The sequence below is a fragment of the Salvelinus sp. IW2-2015 genome, linkage group LG33 (assembly GCF_002910315.2).
Source record: "Salvelinus sp. IW2-2015 linkage group LG33, ASM291031v2, whole genome shotgun sequence".
NCBI classification, from domain to species: domain Eukaryota; kingdom Metazoa; phylum Chordata; class Actinopteri; order Salmoniformes; family Salmonidae; genus Salvelinus; species Salvelinus sp. IW2-2015.
This window is the reverse complement of record NC_036872.1, coordinates 8,736,837-8,764,743: the sequence shown is the minus strand read 5'-3', so window position 1 is coordinate 8,764,743 and position 27,907 is coordinate 8,736,837. Positions and strand designations below refer to the sequence as shown.

The window sequence follows — 27,907 nt, the reverse complement described above, 5'->3', positions numbered from 1 at the left end:
GGGTGTAAATAGCATACTTATGTAAATTAGATATTTCTGTATTTAATTTTCAATAAATTTGCACACACACAAAAAAACATGTTTTCACCTAGTCATTATGGGGTATTGTGTGTAAATGGGTGAGATTAAAAAAATAATATTTTATCAATTTTGAATTCTGTTTGTAACGCAACAAAATGTGACATAAGTCAAGGGGTATGAATACTTTCTGAAAGCACTGTAAACATGGCCTTATATTTTTTACAGGTAATATACCACATCTTCTGTCTGAAATGGGTACGAAAGACCTAGTCATGATTCCTGCAATTTCACAGACCCTGCAACCAAAATACAGGTATCGGGTCTGTGAATCGTTTCATTGTTTAACGGCCCAATGCAGCCGTTTTTATCTCAATATCAAATAATTTCTGGGTAACACCTTACTGTGATTGTTTTCAAACAAATCGTCATAAGAAAAAAAATTGCTTCTTAGCAAGAGCAATTTCTCAAGCAAGAATATTTATATGACTGTGGCAGTGGTCTGAGTGGCGAGGGGGGAAATGAAAATGAGCTGTTATTGACAGAGAGGTTTGGAACTTTTTCTTATTAGGTCTATTAACTAATTTATTGCTTGGGGATGTCACCAGGCAGGCCAAACACCATCCCACCAAAACAGGCCGAAATTTCAGACGGTCTTTTAAAACAGCTCCTACACTAAAAAGGCATTATTATAATTTTCACAATTTCACAGTAATATTACAACCTCATAGTGTGGAAATATATATAAAACACAGGAAAGTCACGTTTTTGACTGCACTGGACCTTTAATACCTTCCTAATTTGCAAACAGACCCCATGGTTTAACAACACCTCCTAATTTGCCAGTTACCCACTGATATGTATAAAAGGGGTATACCTGCAAGAAACTATTAAAATAATGGCTGTTCGGAAGGGGGTTCCCTTATATTTTCTATCGGTAATACCGGTGTCTGAATTGTGTATTTGATTCCTTAGAATTTGCCTGCAGTAGCACAACCATGCCGTAAGGCGGCGCTGTAGCATCAGAATGTGTCTTTTACAGCGAGTCTCTTTTCTTGGATAGAAAAGCACGAGCTGTCCTTGATTTATCGGTGAAATCCATGGCAACTAGAGATAGACAACAAAAGTAGTCAGACTACAAGTAACAACAATGGAGATGGACGATAAGATAATGGAGGGGTCTGAGTGGGAGGGGCAACCTGAAAATGTGGGTGATGTCACCATGGAAGGCCAAAACTCCATCCATACAAAACAGGCAGAGATTTCAGGTGCTTTTCAAACAGCTCTTACACTAAAAGGGCATTGTCATTATTTTCACGATTTCACAGTATTATTCCAACATCATAGTGTGGAAATATATATAAAACATAGGTAAAATCTAGTTTTGACGTCACTGGGCCTTTAAAAGTGTGAGCCCAATTGTACTCTTTGACATCATGCAGACGCCAAGTGCATTGAGGGATGATGATGTTCTGACATGAATCCTTGAATAATCTATCTACTATGATTCTACCCTGAACTGTCATTTGAGGCAAATGCAGAGAATTTTATGATTATACAATTATACGATTATATTATCATCAGACAACTCTGCTTTTGTGTTTTCACCAAGGAAGTTGCTCTCTCTCTCTGTACTTGTACCCTTGTTAGCATCTCTGCCGGAGGAGGAGAGTGGGATCATTGGTCGGGTTGCAGCAGATCTGTTTGTGCTCCTGGTGGAGAGGAGGGCTGTGAATGCCAGGGCTGCGGTAGACGTTAGGGTGTCCTACATGGAACTGTACCAGGAGGAGCTCAGGGACCTGCTGGAGGTCCAGACTGGAAACAAGGAGCTGCACATCAGAGAGGATGACAGGGGCAACACTGGTAACACCACTCGCTCTGTCTGTGCTAGGGTGTGTGTGACGTGTCAAGTGTGTGTGTTTAACCCCCTAAGGCCGATGTCCGCGCCCCATAAAAATCTATCAGTTTGCATGGGATGTGTCTCAATCCACTGCATCTGCCTATGTCGTACTTCCGCATCTCTGGTGAAAGGTGACAGAGCTAGAGCGTGGTTTGTCAGACCATAAGACATCCTGAAAATCGGTCTTCTCACAAAATCATCTGTATCATCCGAACGGTTTGGCCTACAAACTATGGAAAGATGAGACTCTCAAGAACACGAGGGTGTTCTCCGGTTTCCTCTACGCCCTCCACAAGTGTCAGGAGACTCGTCTGAAGTCGGTACAACCAGTCTGACATCTTCTGTCTGTAGTGTCCGAACTGTTAGGGCTACACACTAATATGACCCCTCTGTACAAAGGTGAGACTCTCACACACATGCTTTGCTCTAGGACGCCCACAGGCCTCACAGGACTCGTCTGAAGGTCCCCCCGGTACCAGTTGAAAAAATTTATGGAAGTACAGTGCATTCGGAAAGTATTCAGACCCCTTGACTTTTCCACATTTTGTTACTTTACAGCCTTATTCTAAAATTGATTAAAGAATTTCCCCTCCTCATCAATCTACAGACAATACCCCATAATGAATGACAAAGCAAAAAACTATTTTTTTCTTCTAAAAACCTGTTTTTGCTTTGTCATTATGGGGTATTGTGTGTAGATTGATGAGGGGAAAAAACAATTGAATCATTTTTAGAATAAGGCTGTAATGTAACAAATGGGGGAAAAGTCAAGGGGTCTGAATACTTTCCGAATGCACTGTATGGAATCTGACTGTAGTGTGTGGGTTTGTTTCAGTGGTAGTTGTGGCAAGAGAAACTGTGATTACCTCCGCTGAGGAGTTGCTGAGCGTCCTGGAGGCTGGCAATGCCCTGAGGCACACTGGCCCCACTCAGATGAACGAGTGCTCCAGCCGCTCTCACGCTATCGTTAACCTACAGCTGACGCAGCATCACCACGACAATGGCTCCCTCCGCTCCTCTAAACTCCACCTGGTGGATCTGTCTGGGTCAGCGCGGGCTGCACGCACCGGGAACACAGGCCTGCGCCTCAAAGAGTCCGTCCACATCAACACCGGCCTGCTGGCGTTGGGCAATGTCATCCGCACACTCTCCAACCCCCATCGCCGCCACAACCATGTGCCGTACCGTGACGCCAAGATCACGCGCATCCTCCGGGACTCACTGGGCGGCTCCGCCCACACACTGATGGTGGCCTGCGTCAGCCCTTCCCACCACAGTGTCGCAGAGACGCTGAGTGTGCTTCAGTTTGCCTCACGGGCACGTTACGTGAAGAACCAGGCTGCGTTGTGTCCTGCCAGGGCGTGTCCGGGCTGGCAGCCTGGAGAGGCTCGTGTGGGGGAGCTGGAGCAGGAGGTCCAGACTCTGAGAGAGGCACTGAGAGAGAAGGATAAGACAGGGAGAGGGATTGCTTTGAGTGACAGCACCAAACAGGCCACTCAGGAGGAGCGTGATGACAGGGCGGCGGCTCTAGTGGAGGAGTCCCAGTACTGCTGCCTTGCACAGGATGCTGCCTTCCTATTGGAGGAGCTCCAGAGTTCCACCCGGAGTCCTGCTCTGTAGCAGCGTTTGCAGGAATGGCTGGAGAGACACAGGGAGCTTAGCCACTCTGGCCACACTGACTATAAACAACCTGTGGGGGGTGCAGGGGATGAGTCTCAACAGATCACCATCCTCCAGCTCAGACGTGAGCTCAAGAACTGCCAGGTAGTGTGTATAGTGGGCTCTGTTTCTCAGCTTTGTTTGCTCAATATAATCTGTTTACAAGTAAAAATGTGTCTCTCTTTTTCTCCCCCCCAACTCTATTTTACTCAGTCTCTCTCCCAATCTCCCTCCTTCCATCAGGATACTCTGGCTATAGACAAGCAGGTGTTTGACCTGAGGGAATCTGAGCTGGAGCAGGTGCAGAGGCAGGTGCAGACACTGCTACAGGAGAAGCAGACACACCTCCAGTCCTGACAGGAGGAGAGGGAGCACAGACGCATTCAGGTAAAGAGAGAGAGAGGATAGCGAGAAATTGAGATACAAAGATTGAATGGGGCATTTCTACAGTGGTTGATGACAGCAGCTATTGATAGATCGTCTCTGTGGTGACCTCCTGCGTGCGCGCGCGCGTGTGTGTGTGTGTGTGTGTGTGTGTGTGTGTGTGTGTGTTGTGTGTTGTGTGTTGTGTGTTGTGTGTGTGTGTGTTGTGTGTGTGTGTGTGTGTGTGTGGTGTGTGTGTGTGTGTGTGTGTGTTGTGTGTGTTGTGTGTGTGTGTGTGTGTGTGTGTGTGTGTGTAGGGCTGTGGCGGTCACAAAATATTGTCAGCCGGTGATTGTCAAGCAAATAACTGTCAGTCTCCGGTAATTGACCGTTAATTAACATAAACACATTTAGCATCTCCTGGCTTCCACACATAGCCTACAAGCCATTTTAAGAAGTCTAATACATCCATGTAATATAGCCTACACCTTCACAATAAATGTATTATTTATTTTAGACAGGTCTAAAGAAGCATGATATGAAGAAACTGTAGTCTATTTCAGAAGAAAATAATAGTACAGTATACTCTGAGTTGTTCTGATGTGGCTATGCCAAATGGCTGTGGGCTACACTTGTTCATTTAGCAGACAAGATTTGCTTATAATTCCGTGGCATTATTTTATATTGTTTTATAGTATGAAGAATACAATTGAACAAAGCTGAATAAAATATAAATATTTTCTCCAAAGGATTTGAGGGAGTGCATTCGGCTATTCAGTGTTAAGCGGTTAACAAAGAATTAGATATTCCTATATGCTTAGTTTAGAGTTATTAATGTAACTTTAGTTGTTCTACAAACATTGGGCTATATGTTTTGATTTTTAATACATTATAAGGCTGCATGATGCGACTAATGAGGATTTGAAAAAATGACCATATTTACTTTTCATCAGCCAACAAGATGAGAAGGCCTAACGAACAGCAATAACACTAGCCTATGTCAGTCTACTATCCCCCATAGTACAAAAGTCGACCTATTTTATTCTGTGCGAGAAATAAATATTCCAAACATAGTCTGGGACAGTTGTGGGATGCAATAGATCCCAAATGAATACAACCGCTAGTATCAAAACCTCTTTTTTATGCAATGTGGCTGTCGCAACAGATCAGAACGTTTAGCTTAAAGTGGTGAATAACTATTAGGCTATTTCTTCACATTATAAGGGCAGCAATGCGCACACGGCAGTAGGCTATAAGCATGATTGTTCCATTACTGGAACACACCCTTATCAAAAGTGACCGCAAATACAATTATGCATGTAATGCTTTCATTATAAAGGTGCATTTTTATGGTGAAAATGATGTTCCCCAAACTTGAACCTCACGCGTTGCTTATATCTGCCAGTTAGGCTCTACACCCCTTGTAAAGCGGATTGATGTGCTTCTTTTAAAGAAGTTATTTGGCCACTTTAGTTGTGATACAAACCTCAAACATATAGGCCTATGGGCTAGGCTGCATGAGGGTTGCGACTATGATTTGAAAAAGTTGTTTCTTACGCTGCCCATCATTCACAAGTGATGATGTATAATTCACAAGTGATGGGCTAATATTGTCACCCATCAGACTATTCTTGATTTAATCTCGTCTTTACATATACTAAATAATATATGTGTGACATTTGTTTTGATTTAGAATGGACCATTATCATGCACCTGTATCGAAACAGGGGCAGCAGGAAAAAATACATGTCATCTATGCACTTAAATAGCGAAGGGAGGATGCTTTTTTCTATGGTTTATTTTCATGCCAGCCAGGTAGGCTATACTGCTGTTGTAAAGATAAGCAATGTGCTTAATATTAGTTAAGTTGAGTAATAAATATAGTAGGTCTAGCCTATAGAAAGCTGATGGGATCCTCCTCTTTTTATTAGAGGCCATCACTCTGTTTTCTCAATTGCATAGCCTATAGAAATATTGTGAAACATGAGCTCATGGGGTCTCATTAAGTGTTTGAAATTTAGAAATTTAGATTTCAGAATACATTTGCATTGATGTCAGAGTGATTAGAGGGACAATAGAGTGCTGAGTACCAGGCAGTTAGCAAGTTTTGTAGGCCACTAATGATCAGCAGCAGCATCAGAGTTTGGAGAAGCCTAATTACTGTGACTAAATGGTAATTTGACTGCCTTCATGACTCGTGACCGCCGGTGTGGCGGTATGTGTGCAACAATGGAGTTTCTGTTTGTGTGTTTCTTATGTAGATCCATACTAGTCCTCCGGCCTGTTCGTTGGAGAGGGTGATAGATGCCTTTAAGACCCACAGTCAGCTGCTGCTGGCTCAGATAGAGGAGAGAGATGAGGTCCTCTGCCCTCAAAAAACACTGAAGGAAAGGAGGGAAGACGAGGAAGAGGGGGGGGAGAAAGGGATTGAGGTGAGCGAGGCTGTAGTACTGTAACATCCTGCTTCAGAGCTATGTAATTGTTCTGCTTTCTCAAGACAGACTACTTCTTTAATCAGATGGATATATTGCAGGCGCTCTATGAACCGCACATTGACAAGCAGACAGAATCCAGCCTGCTTTGGCCAGAACCAGGCACAGAATACTAGTTTGGACCAGATTCAGGACGGGCTCCAGTTACTTCAACCGTCAGAACGCCCTACAGGTAAATACAGTTTTTACTACACTATGAGTCTTAGGGGGAATATTTCCTGTAATTTTTGTTTCATTGCCAAGACCGGCCTGTGCCTTCTGTAAGGTGCATTTAGCGCAGAGAGAGGCGGAGTCAGACGGTGACCCTGCTGCGCCTAAAGAAGGCGGAGACACAGAGCAGGGCTAGCCTGCAGACCAGTGGCTCCAGTAATCTGCACAAGAACAAGGTCAGTGGTAACAATATAGCATTCAAAGAACACTCATAGAGCATTAAACACTCATAGAGCATTAAACACTCATAGAGCATTAAACACTCATAGAGCATTAAACACTCATAGAGCATTAAACAATCATAGAGCATTAAACACTCATACAGCATTTATACAGCACTCATAGAGCATTTATACGGACCTCATAGAGCATTTATACAGACCTCATAGAGCATTTATACAGACCTCATAGAGCATTTATACAGACCTCATAGAGCATTTATACAGACCTCATAGAGCATTCATAGAGCACTCAGAGTATTCATATAGCATTCATACATCACTCAGAGTGTTCCTAGAGCATTCATACATCACTAATAGAGTATTGAAGGAGCATTAATACAGAACTCCTGTTGACCTTTCGGACGGTCAGTCTTTGCATCCATATAGCCCCATCTGTAAATGTGGTTACATTTCTCCAGTCCCATCCTTTAGCCTCATAGCAAACCAAGTGGTGGGGCTGCCATTTTGTTGTCTTTCATTAAAGAGAATACATCCTGTGAACAGCATCCTGTGTTGCAGGACCCGAGGACAGACAGCAAGGCTGTCTTTCAAAATGGAGACTCTAAAGAATCAGAGGAAAAGGTAGAATGACGCTCCACAATTAAAAGTGTGGCCACATTACATTGGCAAAGGATCACAGGTTTGAGGTGCCCCTCCCTGCAGGATGAGTTTGTTATGGAAATGTTCACCATGCAGTCGTGGTGATTCCTTAGATCTCATTTGGATATTCAACATAGTTGAAAATAAGCAAACCGTGTGTGTGTGTTTTGACGTGTTGATGTGTTCGTTTTGCCCCTGTACGATGCCCAGCAATCTGAGAGACGTGTGTGGCTGGAACACGAGTCGGAGCTTGCAATGTATAGGAGGAGGGGCCTGCAGGAGCTGGAGGAGGAGCTGAGGTGCAGAGAAGAGGTGCTGCAGCACCGAGATGCCGGTGTCCAGGAGAGGAACCAGCTGCAGATCAAGAGGCTTCGCTCCAGCCAGGTCAACACAGAGCGGGGCTTAGAAATCCAAAGTATTGAAAAATAAGAACCGTACATTTTGTGTGTGTGTAAGTTACGGCATTCCAATGTTGTTATCTGCAATTGAAAGTGCGTGTGCGTACGTTCACGTGTGTTCCTCAGACTCTGAGTCAGGACTTGCTGCGCGTCGGCCCGTCTAGGAGATCTGGATGAGGAGCTTGAGGAGAGAGGACGGGTAGAGAGGCGACTGTCCCCCTCTGCAGCAGGGCTGTGTGGAGTGTCCGCGTTGGAGCTGCTGAAGGAGAGAGAGAGCCTGCGTCGGAGGAGAGACACGCTGGACACGCAGCTGAGGGACGACAGGGTGCTCATGCCAGAGGTGAGCTGCTTAACGTTGCCTATTTTCCTTCAGCCTGGATGTCACTCTGACTACAGGGGGCTGATGTGGAAATACATGGTGTGTGTGTGTGTGTGTGTGTATAGGAGGAGCATGCTCTGCTGCAGTCGGAGGAGGTCTTGGAGGCTCTGGATGCTGCAGTAGAGTTTAAGAACTATTCCATCCAAGAGAGACAGAGAGACCTCGGGGGAAATCCGCCCACGGAGACGACCACAATGACGTCATGAGGGCACAGAGAGCTGTCACTTCCAGAGGCCTCAGCACTGTTGGTCAAATACTTCAACAAGGTCAGTCCCAACACACACACTGGGCTGGGGGGCTGGGATTGAGATTAGGGGGTCGAAAAGAGTTTGGGGCAGAATTGAAACTGGAAAAGGGTTTGGGACAGAAGTGGGACTGGTTTAAAAGCTCTCCATAGGCAAACATAAAAGAGATGGTTCACTGCACTACTAACCTTCCATTACCCTCCTGCTAAACTACCAGTCAATAACTGAGCGGATAGTTGAAAGCGTTCCCTTGGCCCCTCCAGGTGCTGTGTCTGCGGGAGTTGGAGCGGCGGCTGCAGCTGCACTGTGAGGAGCTGCAGCTGCAGAGTGGAGAGCAGGAGGCGGTGACCAGGGAGATGGAGGCAGCTCTACAGCGCCTCACTCTGGACACAGACCTCCGGCTCACTGAGCAGCATCAAGGGCACCAGCACAACATACAGATACTAATGCAGCAGCTCCAAGGTCAAGTTGTACGCGTCAATGTGATAAATGTTTATGAGTTGGGTATTCCTGCCCCTTCGTTGTGTTGGTCTGTTTTACAGTATTCTCACTGCTCGTTTTGTCCTCGTGTGTAGAGGGTGGCTCAGTGGACAGTGGACAAGCGGTCCAGGCTAGGCTGCAGCAGCTGGAGAGAGACCTGTCACAGCTAGTCACGACTCCCTCCGCCCCCAGGCTCCAGACCTGCAGACCCAGGGCAGGAAGGCGGCCAGCGACGGAGCATTGGATAGCCCCAGCCCGCAGATTCCGAGTGGAGCTGGCCCCGGTCCGTCTGTCCCGTAGAGAGCTGAGGCAGATCTCACCCTCTGCAGCACTAGGTGGCACTCTACCCTGAGGGCCAGCAGAGGCTCATTCCAGGAGGACTCCATCGTAGTGCCCTGAAACACTGACCACGAGGCTCCAGCACACACTGACCACTTCTTTCCTTCGTCCACACTAATCTAGAAGAACAGGTTAGTTGAAACTAAGGGCTCTTTTCAATCAGAGCCGCTTTAGCCGACATCCACATAGTGGTTGTTTTGGAAGAGGTGGAACTGCGTTAGAGCTGTCAAATCCAAAAGTGGCTCACGACAGTATACCTAAAGCTGGACATTGCCATTAGCTGCACGGAGTCACATTAAGTCATCCCATGCAGCCACGTTGAAACAGCGTAATGTGAGATGTAATCTACACCTCCATTAGGATGATAGAAATCCTAATTATTTAGCTGAATGATTTCAATTTGAGTGTAATTACAATGTATATACAAAAGTATGTGGACACCCCTTAGAATTAGTGGATTCGGCTATTTCAGCCACACCCGTTGCTGACAGGTGTATACAATCGACCACACCGGCATGCAATCTCCATAGACAAATATTGTCAGTAGAATGGCCTTACTGAAGAGCTCAGTAACTTTCAACGTGGCACCGTCATAGGATGCCACCTTTCCAACAAGTCAGTTGGTCAAATTTCTGCCCTGATAGAGCTGACCCGGTCACCTATAAGTGCTGTTATTGTGAAGTGGAAACGTTTATGAGCAACAACTGCTCAGCCGCGAAGTGGTAGGCCACACAAACTCACAGAACGGGACCGCCGAATGCTAAAGCGCATAGCAACAGTCACTACCGGTTACAAACTGCCTCAGGAAGCAACGTTAGCACAAGAACTGTTCGTCGGGAGCTTCATGAAATGGGTTTCCATGGCTGAGCAGCCGCGCACAAGCCTAAAATCACTATGCGCAATGCCAAGCGTCGGCTGGAGTGGTGTAAAGCTTACCCTCATTGGACTCTGGAGCAATGTAAACAAGTTCTCTGGAGTGACGAATCCCACTTCACCATTTGGCATCCACCATTTGGCGGATACCAGGAGAACAGTTCCTGCCCCAATGCATAGTGCCAACTATAAAGTTTGGTGGAGGAGGAATAATAGTGTTGGAAAATGTTAACACTACAGCATACAATGACATTCTAGACGATTCTGTGCTTCCAAGTTTGTGGCAACAGTTTGGGGAAGGCCCTTTCCTGTTTCAGCATGACAAGGCGAGGTCCATACAGAAATAGTTTGTCAAGATCGATGTTGAAGAACTTGACTGGCCTGCACAGAGCCCAGACCTCTACCCCATTGAACACCTTTGAGGTGAATTGAAACGCCGACTGCGAGCCAGGCCTAACCCCAACATCAGTGCCCGACCTCACTAATGCTCGTGGCTAAATTGAAGGAAGTCCCTGTTACAGCAGCAAAGTGGGGACCAACTCCATATCAATGGCCTTGATTTTGGAATGAGATGTTCGACGAGCAGGTGTCCACATACTTTTGGTCATGTAGTGTATTTCTATGTAGCCTACTCTTAACCGAGTGGGGCGGGTGTGGCTTCGTGACAATGATCGCAAGAGCAGCTGCTCACCGATTTGACGGCTCCAATGCAGTTACACCTCTGCTATCACCTCTGCTATCACCGGTTAATGCTTGATTTGATTGAATCTAGGCCCAAGTCAAATAGGACTCCTCTATTTGTTGTTCTCACTTATGCAGTGCGATTCAGATCAATATGGATGAAGAGGCTGCAAGGAATGGAAGCCACTAACTGTGAAACTATTGAGACGCAGAGTGAAAGCCCTGTTCACTTTGCAGCACTTAAAGCAGACGGAATAGCACTTCAAACTGCAGTCTCATCACTTACTCTGAGACCTGATGAGCACACAGCTAAATTATATCACAATCATGTCTATTATCAATAAGTTGTTTAAGTCATTTCCTTTTTTTTTTTTTTACTTTTAAAGATGATTTAAAATAATTTAGTTTTTTTGCCTTTGTTTACAGTGTGTTTTATACAGTAGTGTGTTTGCAGTGTTCTAGAACTTCAGGCCACTCGATAACCCTAATCAAGCCATTGGTCCATTCGTGCAATAAAATGTACCTTCCCCTGCTTCAGTAGGTGTGGTTTGGTTATTTTTGTGTTGCACAACTGTTGACATCAAATGAATTGGATCAAACCTCTTAATTTGCAGTAGTTCACTAATTGGACGTACATTTTCTTTGCAGACTGCTGGTTAATGCAGGTGGAATCTGCAATCTGCAATGGTCATGGTTGCATGGTTTAATGGTCATTTCAATAATTGATATACCGGTACGATTCTTGAAAAATACTAATGCATGCCTCTAAAATCATAAAGCCAAAAATGTTAGTCTGATGCCTAGTAGCCTGACTGACACACAAGGCTAGTGACCCACCATCACCCCTGAACTGTTTCTGTTGCGAAACAAAAATGTTAAAATTCTAAATGTCATTGTTGGTGGAGATGCCATTCATGCTTGTGTAATGTAGTGCTCAAAATATGAGCTGCAGAAATACATCTAAGAAAGGCAATTGGAAAAATAAGAATCATTCCATACATTTTTTTTTACAAATACATATACCATTTAATATCTATATATTTAGAATTTGATTGTTTTCATTATATTTTCTTTTACTGACCACAAAGTAACAAGTATATAACCTTTACATACAAAAGCAGAAACTTCATGAATAAATAAATAAATATGTTAACTAATAAATAGATGTTAGAAGATAATACAATTGTTTGGTTTTCTAATTCTGGTGTAACATACAGCAGTTTGCCTTCACAGAGAACCATCAATACTCAATGCAACAGGTGTCAACACATTCATGAAACAACACTGGTAGAACTGAAATGATGTTCTACCTAGGCAATGGAAAACAGGAACGGTGGTTCACCAAATATATTCATTTACAATTAGCATTCGTTTAAGGGAATGAAAGCGCACACATGTTCCCCACAAAAATCTTAACTAGCCAGGCTACTTCAAGATATAGTAAAACACCCTAATCCTTCATCTGTTTCCTAGATTCACCCGTTTTAGATGGATTTCTAAGGCCATATCAATATCCGTCTTGATCTTGCTGGCCAGGGATCTAAGCATCCCCCAACCTTCAATTGGCAACCATGATTGGCAATTGTCACAGAGCACAATAGCTGGGGTATCTAGTAGGATATTCACCATTATGTTCCAACTTGTAAAGCAAAACTGAATACATCATTCCTTTTGGAACCCTATTTCCACTCTCTCTGCAAATGCAGCCAACCACCTCTCCAAAAGACAAACAAAAAACATGAAGAAGTGGATAAAAAGAACAGTGGAACATGAAATGCCAGAAGACAAGACGAGGTTCTGAGAAAGCAACACAGCTGACATAATATAGAGTGGCTCACCGGAGTATATCAATAATTTAAAAAGAAATAAGACCAATGTTAAATAGTCAACTGTTTTTTTGGGACCCATTTCTGCTCAGACAACTATAAGTCACATGTACGATCATATATGTATCATAAATATGTTTTGAAGGTTGAAGGTTTAAAATTGCCTTTGTGTAGTTCTCATTAAAGTACAATTAATACACGACAGTATACAGAGACATAATATAGAATAGACAAAAGGCAGAATGAGAAATACTCAAAACTCTGTCCATTACTAAATGACTGACAAGGTTCCAACTGATTCATGACTCCTACCAGTGTGCAGTGCCACACGTCGTGCCCATACACACAGGTTTACAGGGGATACAGACAAGTGGCAAGTGTCTGTTAGGACCTGGCTGATTTGGGAGTTTAACAAATACAAATGATGTAGAAACCAGTGATTTAATCAAAGATGAAAGGAAGAGGAAAAAAACGGCCGTGATCGGGAGTCCCATAGGGCGGCGCACAATTGGCCCGGCGTCGTCCAGGTTTGGCCGGGGTAGGCCGTCATTGTAAATAAGAATTCTTAACGGACTTTTCTAGTTAAATAAATGTATCATGGATGGATCAGTCCTTGCATCCATAGCTCTGTCTATGAATTTGAGAGTGGTTACATTTCTCAAACCCCATCCCTCAGATTTTTACCAAAACAGGGGTGGGGAAATTGCTTTGTTATTGTTTCTACTGCTGATTTCAGCTTTAAGCAACCCAATTAATAATTTTTCTTCATTTCAGTTTAAAGAAATTCTCAAATATATTGTGATATAACACCTACCTACATGCAATAACAACTTACTTGGGACAAGGTTACTTATGAGGTAGTCTACTTATTCAACACATCTGGTAGGGACCTTATCTGTCAACTAATTTACGCAGGTAAACTACTGCTCCAGACAGGCTGTAAATGTAAGTTTAAACTCCAACATTATGGACATTTCACTCAACCAGGTTAATCCTACCCCTGTACTGAATTGCATTTAGTAAAGATTCATGGTAACTATCACATCTTAAAATATTCCAGGACTAATTGTTAATCTTATTTTGACAAAATGAAATAAAATGGTTAACCGATATTCAGTTCTTGAGTAACTATGGCAGAATTTTTTTTCTATATTCATTTGAACTGGGTCTGTATATTCTAACCCCACTTCAATCAAGACAGGCCAGTGTATACAAGGCATACCACATACACATCCTATGATGACTAAGTATATGTCACAGTTAACAATTAAAAATAAATCAAACTTTCACTGACAGAATAACTGGAGGTAAAAGTCACCATTCCCTTGGTGTTCCATGACATGACCTGAAATGACAGAGTACCGGTATAGCATGAAATGTTATACCCTGGCTGGTATTACATAGATAAGGAGAAGGTAGTGAACAGTGGAGCACATCTCAGTCATGTTCATCAAGGCACGCAATTGAAAACGTTTTAAAACATTTGGTGACTGAAAATGAAAGTGACAGTTTCTTATAGGACTAGTCTAAGTAGTGCCTCCCTACGTCTGTTTTTTTCCATTCGGTGCCTAATGAACTGGACCCTGATCTCTCTGTTCGGTTGCAGCTGTTCAAACTGACCATAGAGAACGATAGAGGTCTCTATTAGCCAAAACGCTGATTTAGCATGGGCAGCACCGTGTCATCAGGAGGGATCAGCCAATCGTAAAGAAGAAAATGGACTACTTTGAAATGGAGATAGCCTCAACGGCACTGCCCATGCTGTCACAGACGCTATAATGGAACAGATACAAATATGAGTCCTCTATCTATCTCTATGTTTGAGAAAGACTGTTGGGGAAGAGGAAGAGAAGTGGATGACTCCTGGAGATCACTTGTTCTCAATGAGAGTCTGCACCTTGCACACCAGTTCCCGGGCCAGTGTCAGGATCTGCTTGCTGTTGTGATGCTCAGCCATTTCTGAAAGGAGATGAGAGAAGATTTCATTCCCGCTGGACCACTTCCAACATTGGTGCACAAGGCTATAATACCATATTTATTTTGTGTGTGTGTGTTATTCATTGAACCATTAACTTACTCAGCACAGGTACTCATTCAACATTATTATTTGCCTTTCAGCTATTGACAAAGTGGGAAATTACAAAAAAAATAAAAAACTTTTAGATTTCTCTAGGAAATTAAAGCAGTGGAATGCTCCACATCAAAAATTCATCTGTAATCTACAGTTTACCATAAAAAAAGGTATACTGTAGTACTGTACACATACAATTTGAGATCAGAATTTAGACACTCACAGTGTTAAATGTAAAATGTTCTTAGAAATGATATGTGACCCATAGGTGTGTAATGGTTCACCAAACCCATGGTTTGGAAAGTAGTGCGGTTTTGGGGTCACGGTTCAGTTCAAGTTTGGGTACAGCGGGAAAATATAATCCCATTCACAATGTTCAGCATTCACAATGTTAATGGCATTGTCTGTTGTGACAGGATTGTTATGTTGGGCCTCAAGTTTCCACTTTGATGGGAAACTTGTCTGAGTCGTGTGAGCGAGAGGAGAGGGAGCAGCACGCACACACTTAGTGGAGACAAAGCAGCAGTGGGAAACGACTTGTAGCGAATTACATACATTTGCTCTGAGGTGGTTTAAACTGCATTCTAATGTTGACTTGGTTTAAACTGCATTCTAATGTTGACTTTGCTTAAAGAAAACGGTATCAAGCTAAGTGTTTTATGCATGCTCAGTTCTTGGGTCTTGGGAGCTGCCCGAATTGAAATTTGAAATGGAAGTTTTGGAACTCCTTCGCGTGGTTCTTTTTATGGGAAAAAGTCCTCAATGAAACTGATACTGTACATTTGCCTCTGTTGGCCATCAAGTAGCCTATTCATTTATATGCTATTGTAGGCTACCATTTGATACAATAAATATGTTGAAATTACACTACTGTTCAAAAATTTGGGGTCACTTAGAAATGTCCTTGTTTTTGAAAGAAAAGCATTTTTTTTGTCCATTAAAATAACATAAAATCGATCAGAAATACAGTGTAGACATTGTTAATGTTGTAAATGACTATTGTAGCTGGAAAAGGCAGATTTTTTTTATGGAATATCTACATAGGCGTACAGAGGCCCATTATCAGCAACAATCACTCCTGTGTTCCAATGGCACGTTGTGTTAGCTAATCTAAGTTTATCATTTTAAAAGGCTAATTGATCATTAGAAAACCCTTTTGCAATTATGTTAACACAGCTGAAAACTGTTGTGCTGATTAAAGAAGCAATAAAACTGGCCTTCTTTAGACTAGTTGAGTATCTGGAGCATCAGCATTTGTGGGTTCGATTACAGGCTCAAAATGGCCAGAAACAAAGAACTTTCTTCTGAAACTCGTCAGTCTATTCTTGTTCTGAGAAATGAAGGCTATTCCATGCGAAAAACTGCCAAGAAACTGGAGATCTCGTACAGAGCTGTGTACTACTCCAGTCACAGAACAGTGCAAACTAGCCCTAACCAGAATAGAAAGAGGAGTGGGAGGCCCCTCAGTGGTTAGAGCGTTGGACTAGTAACCAAAAGGTTGCAAGATCGAATCCCCGAGCTGACAAGGTAAAAATCTGTCGTTCTGCCCCTGAACAAGGAAGTTAACCCACTGTTCCTAGGCCGTCATTGTAAATAAGAATTTGTTCTTAACTGACTTGCCTAGTTAAATAAAGGATTTTTTTGTTGCAGAATTCCCAGCATGCCTTTCAAGTGAATGTGAGAGATACCCACCCATGACTGTGTTGTTAGTGACAGAGCCATGGTTGTTGCATTCAATAACTAGTCCTGAAGCCTTAACCAAGTGATTACCTAAGTGAGTCTTTCAATTAAAAATAAACCCTCTATGACCATATATTATACATTTTATAAGCCCTTTAGTTGTAGCCTGGTTATCCCCAGCATTGTGGTCTGAAAATAGTGGCTCATGGGCCACATCTGACCTGCATGTCACAATAAGATGGTTAGTGAAGTGATTAGTAATTCCTATTGGAATCCAGCCAGAGCGAGGATATTCAACACTATGAATATTTTATCACCCACAACCTGCATTCAGAATGACTGCAATGGTGAAGGACTTGATAAACAAGACTACCTAAACCATCTAAACTGGAACAACCATTTTAGTAACAGGTGCAATAAATCCAACCATTTACAGATTGGATTCGTTTAGAAAAATGTAAGTTATTTATCTTTGTATCGTATAAGATCAATTAATCAATCAATGTGCATGCAGAAACGTAGATACTAAAACAATCTATTAAACAAAATCTACCTGCAACAAAGCATTCTGGGAAGAATAATGAGGCCCCACCCATGTCTTTTTCACTCATAGAGTTAACGGAAATCAACTCGACAGTCGAGTAACAACAACACGTAGTGTTGACTCCACTGTGATTCCACTGTCCTAAACTCTCGATATGCTGGTTGAAATGTTTTCGTTTTTTTTTGCTAGCGTCACACTGTAGCACTGTGGGAGCAGGCTCGATTTAAGTTTGATCTTCTTAAAACCACCTGCGTCGCAGTGATGGGTAACTTTTAAACTAGTGTAACTGTATGAAGAAAGACTCCAGACTTCCAATGCTCCACAAACAATTGAATGAATGTTGATTCATTGTTAAGACAATGTACCGTTGAAAAACTTAATGATGTCGGTGAAGTCCATGTTGTTCTCCAGAATGATGTCCCGGTAGACCTCCACCAGTGCCAGAGCGATGAAGAGGACAAAGTGGCCAGAGGAGGCGTACTTCGCTGCCCAGATGGTCTCCCACACCGCAAACACATCGTCATACACCAGCTCTGAGAGAGAAAAAGATACAGTGGATGCAGAAGTCAGGTGTGGTATGGCAGAGCCGGATTAACAAATCATAGGCCCCGGGTGGCCCCCATTGATGTTGTTAGTCACTCTCACTCAGATATCAATAACATGGCATAAGTCATGGCAAAATGTGTCGAATTTCAGGTAATTGGCTTTAAAACGGAAAAAAAAATGACTCTCCGCCCCATGGCAAAATGTGTACAATTGCAGAAAATGAACTCTCTCTCCGCCGTCAAGAGGGGGGGGGGGGGCAACTAAAATATTTTCCCTGCCAGGTGGGTAGGCCCCCCAACCAATTCTCGCTTAGGGCCCCCAAAAGGCTAGGGCTGACCCTGAATCAGTTACCCAACCAAGGCAGGGCCCCCTAGTTACCCAGGTGGGCCTGTTTTTCCTGAGTGATCTTACTGCCTGCCATATCTTTTATGTGGAAACGGCTCATTAGAACTAGGTCTTGTTAGCCTTCCTCTTTGCTGTTTGACATTTGGTTGACGGTATGAAAACACTCTCCCCTAAGTTTAATTGGCATTTGCTATGGTATAAAATCCCCTAATAGCAGGATGTCATTATTACCACGCTTTAAGTCTAGAAGGAACCATCGGTAGCAGAAGTAGAAGTGGGTGTAGTCGCCATTTTGGTGCATGAGCTCAAAGAGCTCCGAATCCAGGATCTACAGAGAGGTAAGAGGAGAGAGGAAGGAGTAGGAGAGAGGGCACACAGACAGTTGAAGGAAGAGGGATGGGTTGGGGGGAGTAGAGGAAAAGGGTCGGGAAGAGAGGAGGGGGAAGTTAGTGGAGAACAAAGTTGGATGTGTTATATTCACTGTATCCTACTATTCATGAAAACAACTGGATGCATGCCAAAATATACACTATTTGACTAAAAGTATAATGGGAGTTAATATGGAGTTGGTCCCTCCTTTGTTGGTGCATCCTGTTTCCATTGATCATCCTTGAGATGTTTCTGTGGTCAATTTAATTGATTGGACATGATATGGAAAGGCACACACCTGGCTCTATAAGGTCTCACAGTTGACAGTGCATGTCAGAGCAAAAACCAAGTCATGAGGTTTAAGGAAATGTCCGTAGAGCTCCGAGACAGGATTGTTTCGAGACACAGATCTGGGGAAGGGTACCGAAAAATGTATTCAGCGTTGAAGGTCCCCAAGGACACAGTGTCCTCCATCATTATTAATTGGAAGAAGTTAGGAACCACCAAGACTCTTCCTAGAACTGTCCGTCCGCCCAAACTGAGCAATCGGGGAGAAGGGCCTTGGTCAGGGAGGTGACCAAGAACCCGATGGTCACTCTGACAGAGCTCCAGAGTTCCTCTGTGGAGATTGGAGAACCTTCCAGAAGTACAACCATCTCTGCAGCACTCCACCAATCAGGCCTTTATTGTAAAGTGACCAGACGGAAGCCACTCCTCAGTAAAAGGCACATGACAGCCTGCTTGCAGTTTGCCAAAAGGCACCTAAAGGACTCTCAGACCACGAGAAACAAGATTTTCTGGTCTGATGAAACCAAGATTGAACTCTTTGGCCTGAATGCCAAGCGTCATGTCTGGAGGAAACCTGGCACCATACCTACAGTGAAGCATGGTGGTGGCAGCATCATGCTGTGGGGATGTTTTTCAGTGGCATGGACTGGGAGACTAGTCAGGATCGAGGGAAAAACTAACAGAGCCAAGTACAGAGAGATCCTTGATGAAAGCCTGCTCCAGAGCGCTCAGGACCTCAGACTGGGGGCGAAGGTTCAACTTCCAACAGGACAACGACCCTAAGCACATAGCCAAGACAACGCAGGAGTGGCTTCGGGAAAAGTCTCTGAATGTCCTTAAGTGGCCCAGCCAGAGCCCAGACTTGAACCCGATAGAACATCTCTGGAGACATCTGACAATAGCTGTGCCGAGATGCTCCCCATCCAACCTGACAGAGCTTGAGAGGCTCTGCAGAGAAGAATGGGAGAAACTCCCCAAATATAGGTGTGCCAAGCTTGTAGCGTTATACCTAAAAAAACTGTAAAGGGTCTGAATACTAAATGTAAATGTGATTTTTCAGTTTATTTTTGTATACATTTACAAAAAATGTGCAAACATTTCTAAAAACCTGTTTTTGCTTCGTCATTATGGACTATTGTGTGTAGATTGATGAATTAAATTGTTTTTTCCCTTCATTTTAGAATAAAGCTGTAATGTAACAAAATGTGGAAAAAGTCAAGGGTCTGAATACATACATTAGTGTATATATAGAAGTTACAAAGTGTCTCTGTGGCCTCACCTGGATGAGAGAGCGCATGTTGGCAAATTGAGTGTCCATGCCACCGCCATGGGGGAAGTTCTGATTCATCCGCTTCATGAGCTCAGTGAAACAGCTGAAGGCCATGGCCTCTGAGTAAGAGTGAGTGAGTGTGAGAGTGAGAGAGAAAGAGAGAAAAAAGACACAGGGAGAGATGAGGAAAGACCAGGAGAGAGATTGAGGAAAGACAGAGAAATGTTGAGCGGTCCACTTCCATCGCCATTTCTGCTGTCCTCCCCGAAGCACAACAGTATCCCTGTCCTCTGTTTCATAAGATTATATTCATTGTACTCTTTCTTTACATTCCAATACCGCCGTATGATATAGAGCTAGTCTATGATGAGTTTCATTGACTGATTGTTGTTTGACTAAGCTTATGTAGAATCTTAATTTGACCTATTGCCACAGAAAAGTAATCCTGTCGAAACAGGATTTGAATGTTTAGTCCGTTATGTTCCTTGATCGGTGGTTAGGCTATTAACTGGCCAAAAGTAGACTACATGAAGTGAAATACCGTTAATGTAACCGTGCGTTAGTGTGGGTTTTCAGTGAAATTATGTCAATCACGAAGCTCATCTGCACTTCCTGCAATTTTCAGCAACAAAAGAGTGATCAAATTAAGATCCTACATCTGTATGTGTGCGAGTTAAAAAAAGGACTGATCAAATCAAATTTCCGAAGGCAAAATAATCTTGAAGGTTGACACATTTTTCTTCCATCGCAGAATTCATATCGCAAATACCAAGGAGGAGAGTGAGGGAGGAACAGCCTTGACTCAACGGGGTTAACTCACCATCATCCAGAATGACAAGGAGGGGAGCCAGCAGGTCACACATGCCCTGCACATAGCCAATCTCCAGGTGCTGCCAGATATAGCTGAGAAGAGAAGTCAGCATCATGTGTGGGTGTAACTCATTCATTCTTCCTATTTTCCCATTTGACATTGAGCTCCACACATAACATAATGAGTCATAGATTATTTCCAAACCTTTCTGCAAAAGAGCACTAGAGAATCATGAAAGACATGGTTTTTATTTTACCTGCACATGATGTTGCGCAGTTTCTCCAGGTTGGCAGGGGTAAAGTACCAGTAGTTTCTGTCACATCGCTGGACATCCTTCTCAATGCGGTGCAGGTTCATCGTGTACATGTCCAAAAGCTCTTGCTACAACAAAGGCGCAACCCCCCCACACACAAAATGTTAAAGCATAACTTACTCGTAACTGTAAAACCAAAAACCAAAATAAATCTTGATTATTCTGAAAATAAAATGCCAAGTGCCTACAGAATAGGTGGTTCCGATGGATGACACTGGAGAGATGTCCTCGTTTTTCAGCTGTCTGCCCACGGTCAGTGAGTCAATTTGTGGGTAGATGCTCTCCATCTCAGGCTCCTCAGACAAGTTGGACTCTGTGCCCTCTGGGCTGGTTTTGCACTGCTCCTCCTCCTCCAGTTGGAGCTCCAGATGGGGGACTGAGCCCTCAGAGAGAGCAGCCCCGACCCCGGAACTAGCGCACGGACCCATCCTGTCCCACAGTGGGGCAATGGAGACTTTTGCCATCTCAATGGCTGAAGGAGACTCCTCAGATTCTGTGGTGGCCAGAGCCTCCTCACTCTGGGTGGTGCTACCAAATGCTTCCATTGCCCTTGCCACCCTTGCGTCTGCCTCGGGGCTTATATTCCTCTCCGTCTCTGGCCGCTTGGTCTCCTCCTCCTCGCTTTTTCCCACTTCCTTAGATTTTATAATGTCCTCCACATTTTCGGTTACCTCTTCAAATTTTAAAGTCTCATTGGCTTCTACTTCTTTCTGAGTTTCTGTCTTTTCCATAGTCTTTCCTTCGGCTTCCTTCACTTCTGATGTTTCAGCACTCTTTGTTTCTCCAGCCTCTGAAGTTCGCTCATCCTCGAGTTCTGATGTCTTGTCCTCCATTGCTTCTGCAGTCATCGTTGATGTCAATGCCTTCTCCTCTTTTGGCTCTCTATGGTTTGTTTGGGATGTTTCATTCTTTTCTGGATCTACAGACTCTGGTTCTGATCCTTCGTCTTCGGTTTCTCTTGACTCTCGAGTTTTCAATGTCTCTGGTACCAGTGACTGCAACTCCTCTGTGTCTGCTAGCATGGTTGGCTCTCCATCCAACATTTTCACCACTTCGGTCTCAGGCACTTTAGCCTCCGTTGTTTTGAACTCATCTGTTTTGGACTCCACCCTTTCTTCTACAGCATCCACTTCTGCTTTCGGTAACTCAATGTCCCCCTTTTCATTGATCCTTACCTCTTCTGTCTCGGCAGGTTCAGTCACGGAAGTATTTTCTGCCTCTATTTTCTGGCTCTCTAACGCACCTAGGTCTGCTGCCTTGTCCTCCCTTGTCTCAGTTTTTTTGTCCATTTCAATCTCTGGCACCTCTGTCTTCTCTGTCTTTTTGTCAATTTCTACTTCTGGCATTTCTGTTTCCACTGGCTCTACTGTCACTATATTTTTGTCTATTTCTATATCTGGCACTTCTTTTTCGTTGCCCTCAATCTTCTGGGTCACTTCGGTCGCACTCTCTTTTTCCTCCTTCTCTGATGGGTCCTTGGCCTGGAGGTCCTTCTCCTCCTGCAGGGCCGGGGGTTGGGCTTTTGGGCTGTCTGCCTCCAACTCTTCCTCATGGGCTTTGACTGGGCTCTGTGGGGCTGGGGCCAACTGTGGAGGAGTGCTGGTGATGTTTTTAGGGGTGGTGTCAGGTGCAGTGCTGTCCTCTGTGCTCAGAGAGCGGTCTGACAGGCCCGAGGTGACTGAGAAGTTGCGAGAGGAGGGGTGCCCCGAGTCTGGGGAGCTGGTCCCGTTGGGCAGGGCTCCTCCATTGGGGATCTTGGGCACCTGTTTGGCCTCTTTGCTCTTGGGCTCGGTCTCGATCTGATCCACCTCCTCCACAGACTCAAACACCTAAAAGAACAAGCCAAAGGGAAGCAGGCTAGTCTAAGGGATGGGAGGATGTGAACTGAAGAACTAGCAGGCGAGAGAAAGTGGGGTTGAGCAGGCGAGATAGTGTGGGGTTGAGGAATACTGGTTCAAAAAAGCAAAATATCCCTTTACGCATAATATAACAATATCAATATAACTGTAATAGACTAGAGCAGGGTTTCCCAAACTTTTCTTCTTCTTCTTTGAGATTGGGTTGGTGGATCGCATACAATTTTTAAGGTGCATACACCGCCACCTACTGTACTGGAGTGTGAGGCCAGTCACGGCCTACCTCATTCAATTTTCTCTAAGAAAGTGAAATAGAGCCCTAGACAACATTTCCCTCCCCTTCCTCCCCCCACTACACTACCTAAACCCCAACCCCGTCCAGCCTCTCTAACCCTTTCACACAATCTCTCCCTATCTACGTCATACAGTTCACAAAATATCAACACATGGTCCACCGTTTCCTCCATTAAACACTCATCACACAGACCTGTTTCATGTCTCCCAATCATCCACAAAATGGCATTCAAACCCGTGTGCCCAAACTGTAGTCTATTCAGCACGACATCCCATGCTCCCCACCTCTTCCTTAGCTGACTGGTGCACGCAATAAAATTGCCTCCCCTCACTATTAGCATCCCACTCGCTTTGCCAAAGATCGATCCCTTTTGCCTGGATAAAGGACTTAACTTCCCTACGGCCCATCAGGACCTGAATATCTACCCTCTCTCCTCACCGCACTCTTAGCCACCACATCAGCCTTCTCATTACCCTCCACACCCACTTGGGGAGGAACCCAACAAAAGCTTACCACCACTCCCATCCTCTCCAATCCCATTAACAGCTCCATCATCTCCATACACAAGTCTCCCCTATCCGACCTGCCTGTCTTCACACTACTCAACACTGCAGCTGAATCAGGACAGATCACCACTCTGAATGGTTTCACCTCCTCCACCCATCTCAAACCTATAATCATGGCCATCAACTCGGCAACCTACACTGACACATAATCAGTTAATCGCTTACATACTCTAACATTGAAATCTGGGATATACACTCCTGCCCCCACCCTACCACTGACTGGATCCTTTGAACCATCTGTATATATATATATATATCCTTAAAAACAAATACAAAACGATTTTATAAAAAATATATATACAGTGGGGAGAACAAGTATTTGATACACTGCCGATTTTGCAGGTTTTCCTACTTACAAAGCATGTAGAGGTCTGTAATTTTTATCATAGGTACACTTCAACTGTGAGAGACGGAATTTAAAACAAAAATCCAGAAAATCACATTGTATGATTTTTAAGTAATTAATTCGCATTTTATTGCATGACATAAGTATTTGATCACCTACCAACCAGTAAGAATTCCGGCTCTCACAGACCTGTTAGTTTTTCCTTAAGAAGCCCTCCTGTTCTCCACGCATTACCTGTATTAACTGCACCTGTTTGAACTCGTTACCTGTATAAAAGACACCTGTCCACCCACTCAATCAAACAGACTCCAACCTCTCCACAATGGCCAAGACCAGAGAGCTGTGTAAGGACATCAGGGATAAAATTGTAGACCTGCACAAGGCTGGGATGGGCTACAGGACAATAGGTAAGCAGCTTGGTGAGAAGGCAACAACTGTTGGCGCAATTATTAGAAAATGGAAGAAGTTCAAGATGACGGTCAATCACCCTCGGTCTGGGGCTCCATGCAAGATCTCACCTCGTGGCGGCATTCAATGATCATGAGGGAACGGTGAGGGATCAGCCCAGGAACTAAACGGCAGGACCTGGTCAATGACCTGAAGAGAGCTGGGACCATGTCTCAAAGAAAACCATTAGTAACACACTACGCCGTCATGGATTAAAATCCTGCAGCGCACGCAAGCGTCCCCCTGCCTCAAGCCAGCGCATGTCCAGGCCCGTCTGAGTTTGCCAATGACCATCTGGGAGTCCAGAGGAGGAATTGGAGAAGGTCATGTGGGTCTGATGAGACAAAAATAGAGCTTTTTGGTCTAAACTCCACTCGCCGTGTTGGAGGAAGAAGAAGGTTAGTACAACCCAAGAACACCATCCTAACCGTGAAGCTTGGAGGTGGAAACATCATTCTTGGGGATGCTTTTCTGCAAAGGGGACAGGACGACTGCACCGTATGAGGGGAGGATGGATGGGCCATGCATCGCGAGATCTTGGCCAACAACCTCCTTCCCTCAGTAAGAGCATTGAAGAAAGGTCGTGGCTGGGTCTTCCAGCATGACAACGACCCAAACACACAGCCAGGGCAACTAAGGAGTGGCTCCGTAAGAAAGCATCTCAAGGTCCTGGAGTGGCCTAGCCAGTCTCCAGACCTGAACCCAATAGAAAAATCTTTGGAGGGAGCTGAAAGTCCGTATTGCCCAGCGACAGCCCCGAAAACCTGAAGGATCTGCGAGAAGGTCTGTATGAGGAGTGGGCCAAAATCCCTGCTGCAGGTGTGCAAACCTGGTCAAGAACTACAGGAAACGTATGATCTCTGTAATTGCAAACAAAGGTTTCTGTACCAAATATTAAATTCTGCTTTTCTGATGTATCAAATACTTATGTCATGCAATAAAATGCAAATTAATTACTTAAAAATCATACAATGTGATTTTCTGGATTTTTGTTTTAGATTCCGTCTCTCACAGTTGAAGTGTACCTGTGATAAAAATTACAGACCTCTACATGCTTTGTAAGTAGGAAAACCTGCAAAATCGGCAGTGTATCAAATACTTGTTCTCCCCACTGTATATATACAGTTTAAGTCGGAAGTTACATCCACTTAGGTTGGAGTCATTAAAACTCATTTTTTAACCACTCCACAAATTTCTTGATAACAAACTATAGTTTTGGCAAGTCAGTTAGGACATCTACTTTGTGCATGACACAAGTAGTTTTTCCAACAATTGCTTACAGACAGATTATTTCACTTAGAATTCACTGTATCACAATTCCAGTGGGTCAGAAGTTTACATACACTATGCCTTTCTGAAAATTCCAGAAAATTATGTCATGGCTTTAGAAGCTTCTGATAGGCTAATTGACATAATTTCAGTCAATTGGAGGTGTACCTGTGGATATTTCAATGCCTATCTTCAAGCTTCTTTGCTTGACATCATGGGAAAATCAAAAGAAATCAGCCAAGACCTCAGAAAAAAAATGGTAGACCTCCACAAGTCTGGTTCATCCTAGGAAGCAATTTCCAAACGCCTGAAGGTACCACGTTCATCTGTACAAACAATAGTACGCAAGTATAAACACCATGGGACCATGCAGCCGTCATACCGCTCAGGAAGGAGACGTGTTCGGTCTCCTAGAGATGAACGTACTTTGGTGCGAAAAGTGCAAATCAATCCCAGAACAACAACAAAGGACCTTGTGAAGATGTCTGAGAAAACACATACTTAAGTATCTATATCCACAGTAAAACGAGTCCTATATCGACCTAACCTGAATGGCCACTCAGCAAGGAAGAAGCCACTGCTCCAAAACCGCCATAAAAAAGCCAGACTACGGTTTGCAACTGTACATGGGGACAAAGATCGTACTTTTTGGAGAAATGTCCTCTGGTCTGATGAAACAAAAATAGAACTGTTAGGCCATAATGACCATTGTTATGTTCGGAGGAAAAAGCGGGAGGCTTGCAAGCCGAAGAACACCATCCCAACCGTGTTGGGGGTGGCAGCATCATGTTGTGGGGGTGCTTTGCTGCAGGAGGGACTGGTGCACTTCACAAAATAGATGGCATCATGAGGTAGGACAATATATATTGAAGCAACATCTCAAAACAACAGTCAGGAAGTTAAAGCTTGGTCACAAATGGGTCTTCCAAATGGACAAAGACCCCAACCATACTTCCAAAGATGTGGCAAAATGGCTTAAGGACAACAAAGTCAAGGTATTGGAGTGGCCATCACAAAGTCCTGACCTCAATCCCATAGAAAATTTGTGGGCAGAACTGAAAAAGCGTGTGCGAGCAAGGAGGCCTACAAACCTGACTCAGTTACACCAGCTCTGTCAGAAGGAATGGGACAAAATTCACCCAGCTTATTGTGGGAAGCTTGTGGAAGGCTACCCGAAACGTTTTACCCAAGTTAAACAATTTGAAGGCCATGCTACCAAATAATAATTGAGTGTATGTAAACTTCTGACCCACTGGGAATGTGATGAAAGAAATTAAAACTGAAATAAACCATTCTCTACTACTTTTCTGATATTTCGCATTCTTAAAATAAAGTGGTGATCCTACCTGACCTAAGACAGGGAATCTTTACTAGGATTAAATGTCAGGAATTGTGAAAAACTGAGTTTAAATGTATTTGGCTAAGGTGTATGTAAACTTCAACTGTATATACACATACACACACGCATATATATATATACATATACATATATACATATATATATATATATATATATATATATACATACATACATACATACATACATACATACATACATACATACATACATACACACACACACTAGTGTTTTGCGGATACTGTTTAATGAAGCTGCTAGCTGAGGACTTGTGAGGTGTCTGTTTGTCAAACTAGACACTCTAATGTACTTGTCCTCTTGCTCAGTTGTGCACCGGGGCCTCCCACTCCTCTTTCTATTCTGGTTAGAGCCAGTTTGCGCTGTTCTGTGAAGGGAGTAGTACACAGTGTTCGAGATCTTCAGTTTCTTGTCAATTTCTCACATGGAATAGTCTTCATTTCTCAGAATGAATAGACTGACGAGATACAGAAGAAAGTTCTTTGTTTCTGGACATTTTGAGCCTGTAATCGAACCCATAAATGTTGATGCTCCAGATACTCAACTAGTCTAAAGAAGGCCAGTTTTATTGCTTCTTTAATCAGCATAACAGCTTTCAGCTGTGCTAACATAATTGCAAAAGGGTTTTCTAATGATCAATTAGCCTTTTAAAATGATAAACTTGGATTAGCTAACACAACGTGCCATTGGAACACAGGAGTGATGTTTGCTGATAATGGGCCTCTGTAAGCCTATGTAGATATTCCATTAAAAATCAGCCGTTTCCAGCTACAATAGTCATTTACAACATTAACAATGTCTACACTGTATTTCTGATCAATTTGATGTTAAT

At 43.6% G+C, this 27,907-nt stretch overlaps 1 protein-coding gene and 1 pseudogene across 1 annotated transcript in view; one reads left to right on the top strand and one right to left on the bottom strand.

Moving 5' to 3' along the window:
* Nucleotides 1-1,168: 1,168 nt before the first annotated feature.
* Nucleotides 1,169-11,445, top strand: LOC111958100 (kinesin-like protein KIF27; annotated as a pseudogene).
* Nucleotides 11,446-11,858: 413 nt separating this feature from the next.
* Nucleotides 11,859-27,907, bottom strand: part of LOC111957403 (small G protein signaling modulator 1) — an 84,849-nt gene continuing 68,800 nt past the window's right edge. Inside the window, exons 19-25 of the mRNA XM_023978203.2 lie at nucleotides 21,110-22,750; nucleotides 20,865-20,989; nucleotides 20,618-20,700; nucleotides 19,807-19,916; nucleotides 18,102-18,198; nucleotides 17,345-17,512; nucleotides 11,859-14,643 (exon numbers count right to left, since the gene is read on the bottom strand). Coding sequence (XP_023833971.1) covers nucleotides 14,555-14,643; nucleotides 17,345-17,512; nucleotides 18,102-18,198; nucleotides 19,807-19,916; nucleotides 20,618-20,700; nucleotides 20,865-20,989; nucleotides 21,110-22,750 — 2,313 coding nt within the window. The 3' untranslated portion in view covers nucleotides 11,859-14,554. The remainder of the gene's footprint in view (nucleotides 14,644-17,344; nucleotides 17,513-18,101; nucleotides 18,199-19,806; nucleotides 19,917-20,617; nucleotides 20,701-20,864; nucleotides 20,990-21,109; nucleotides 22,751-27,907) is intronic.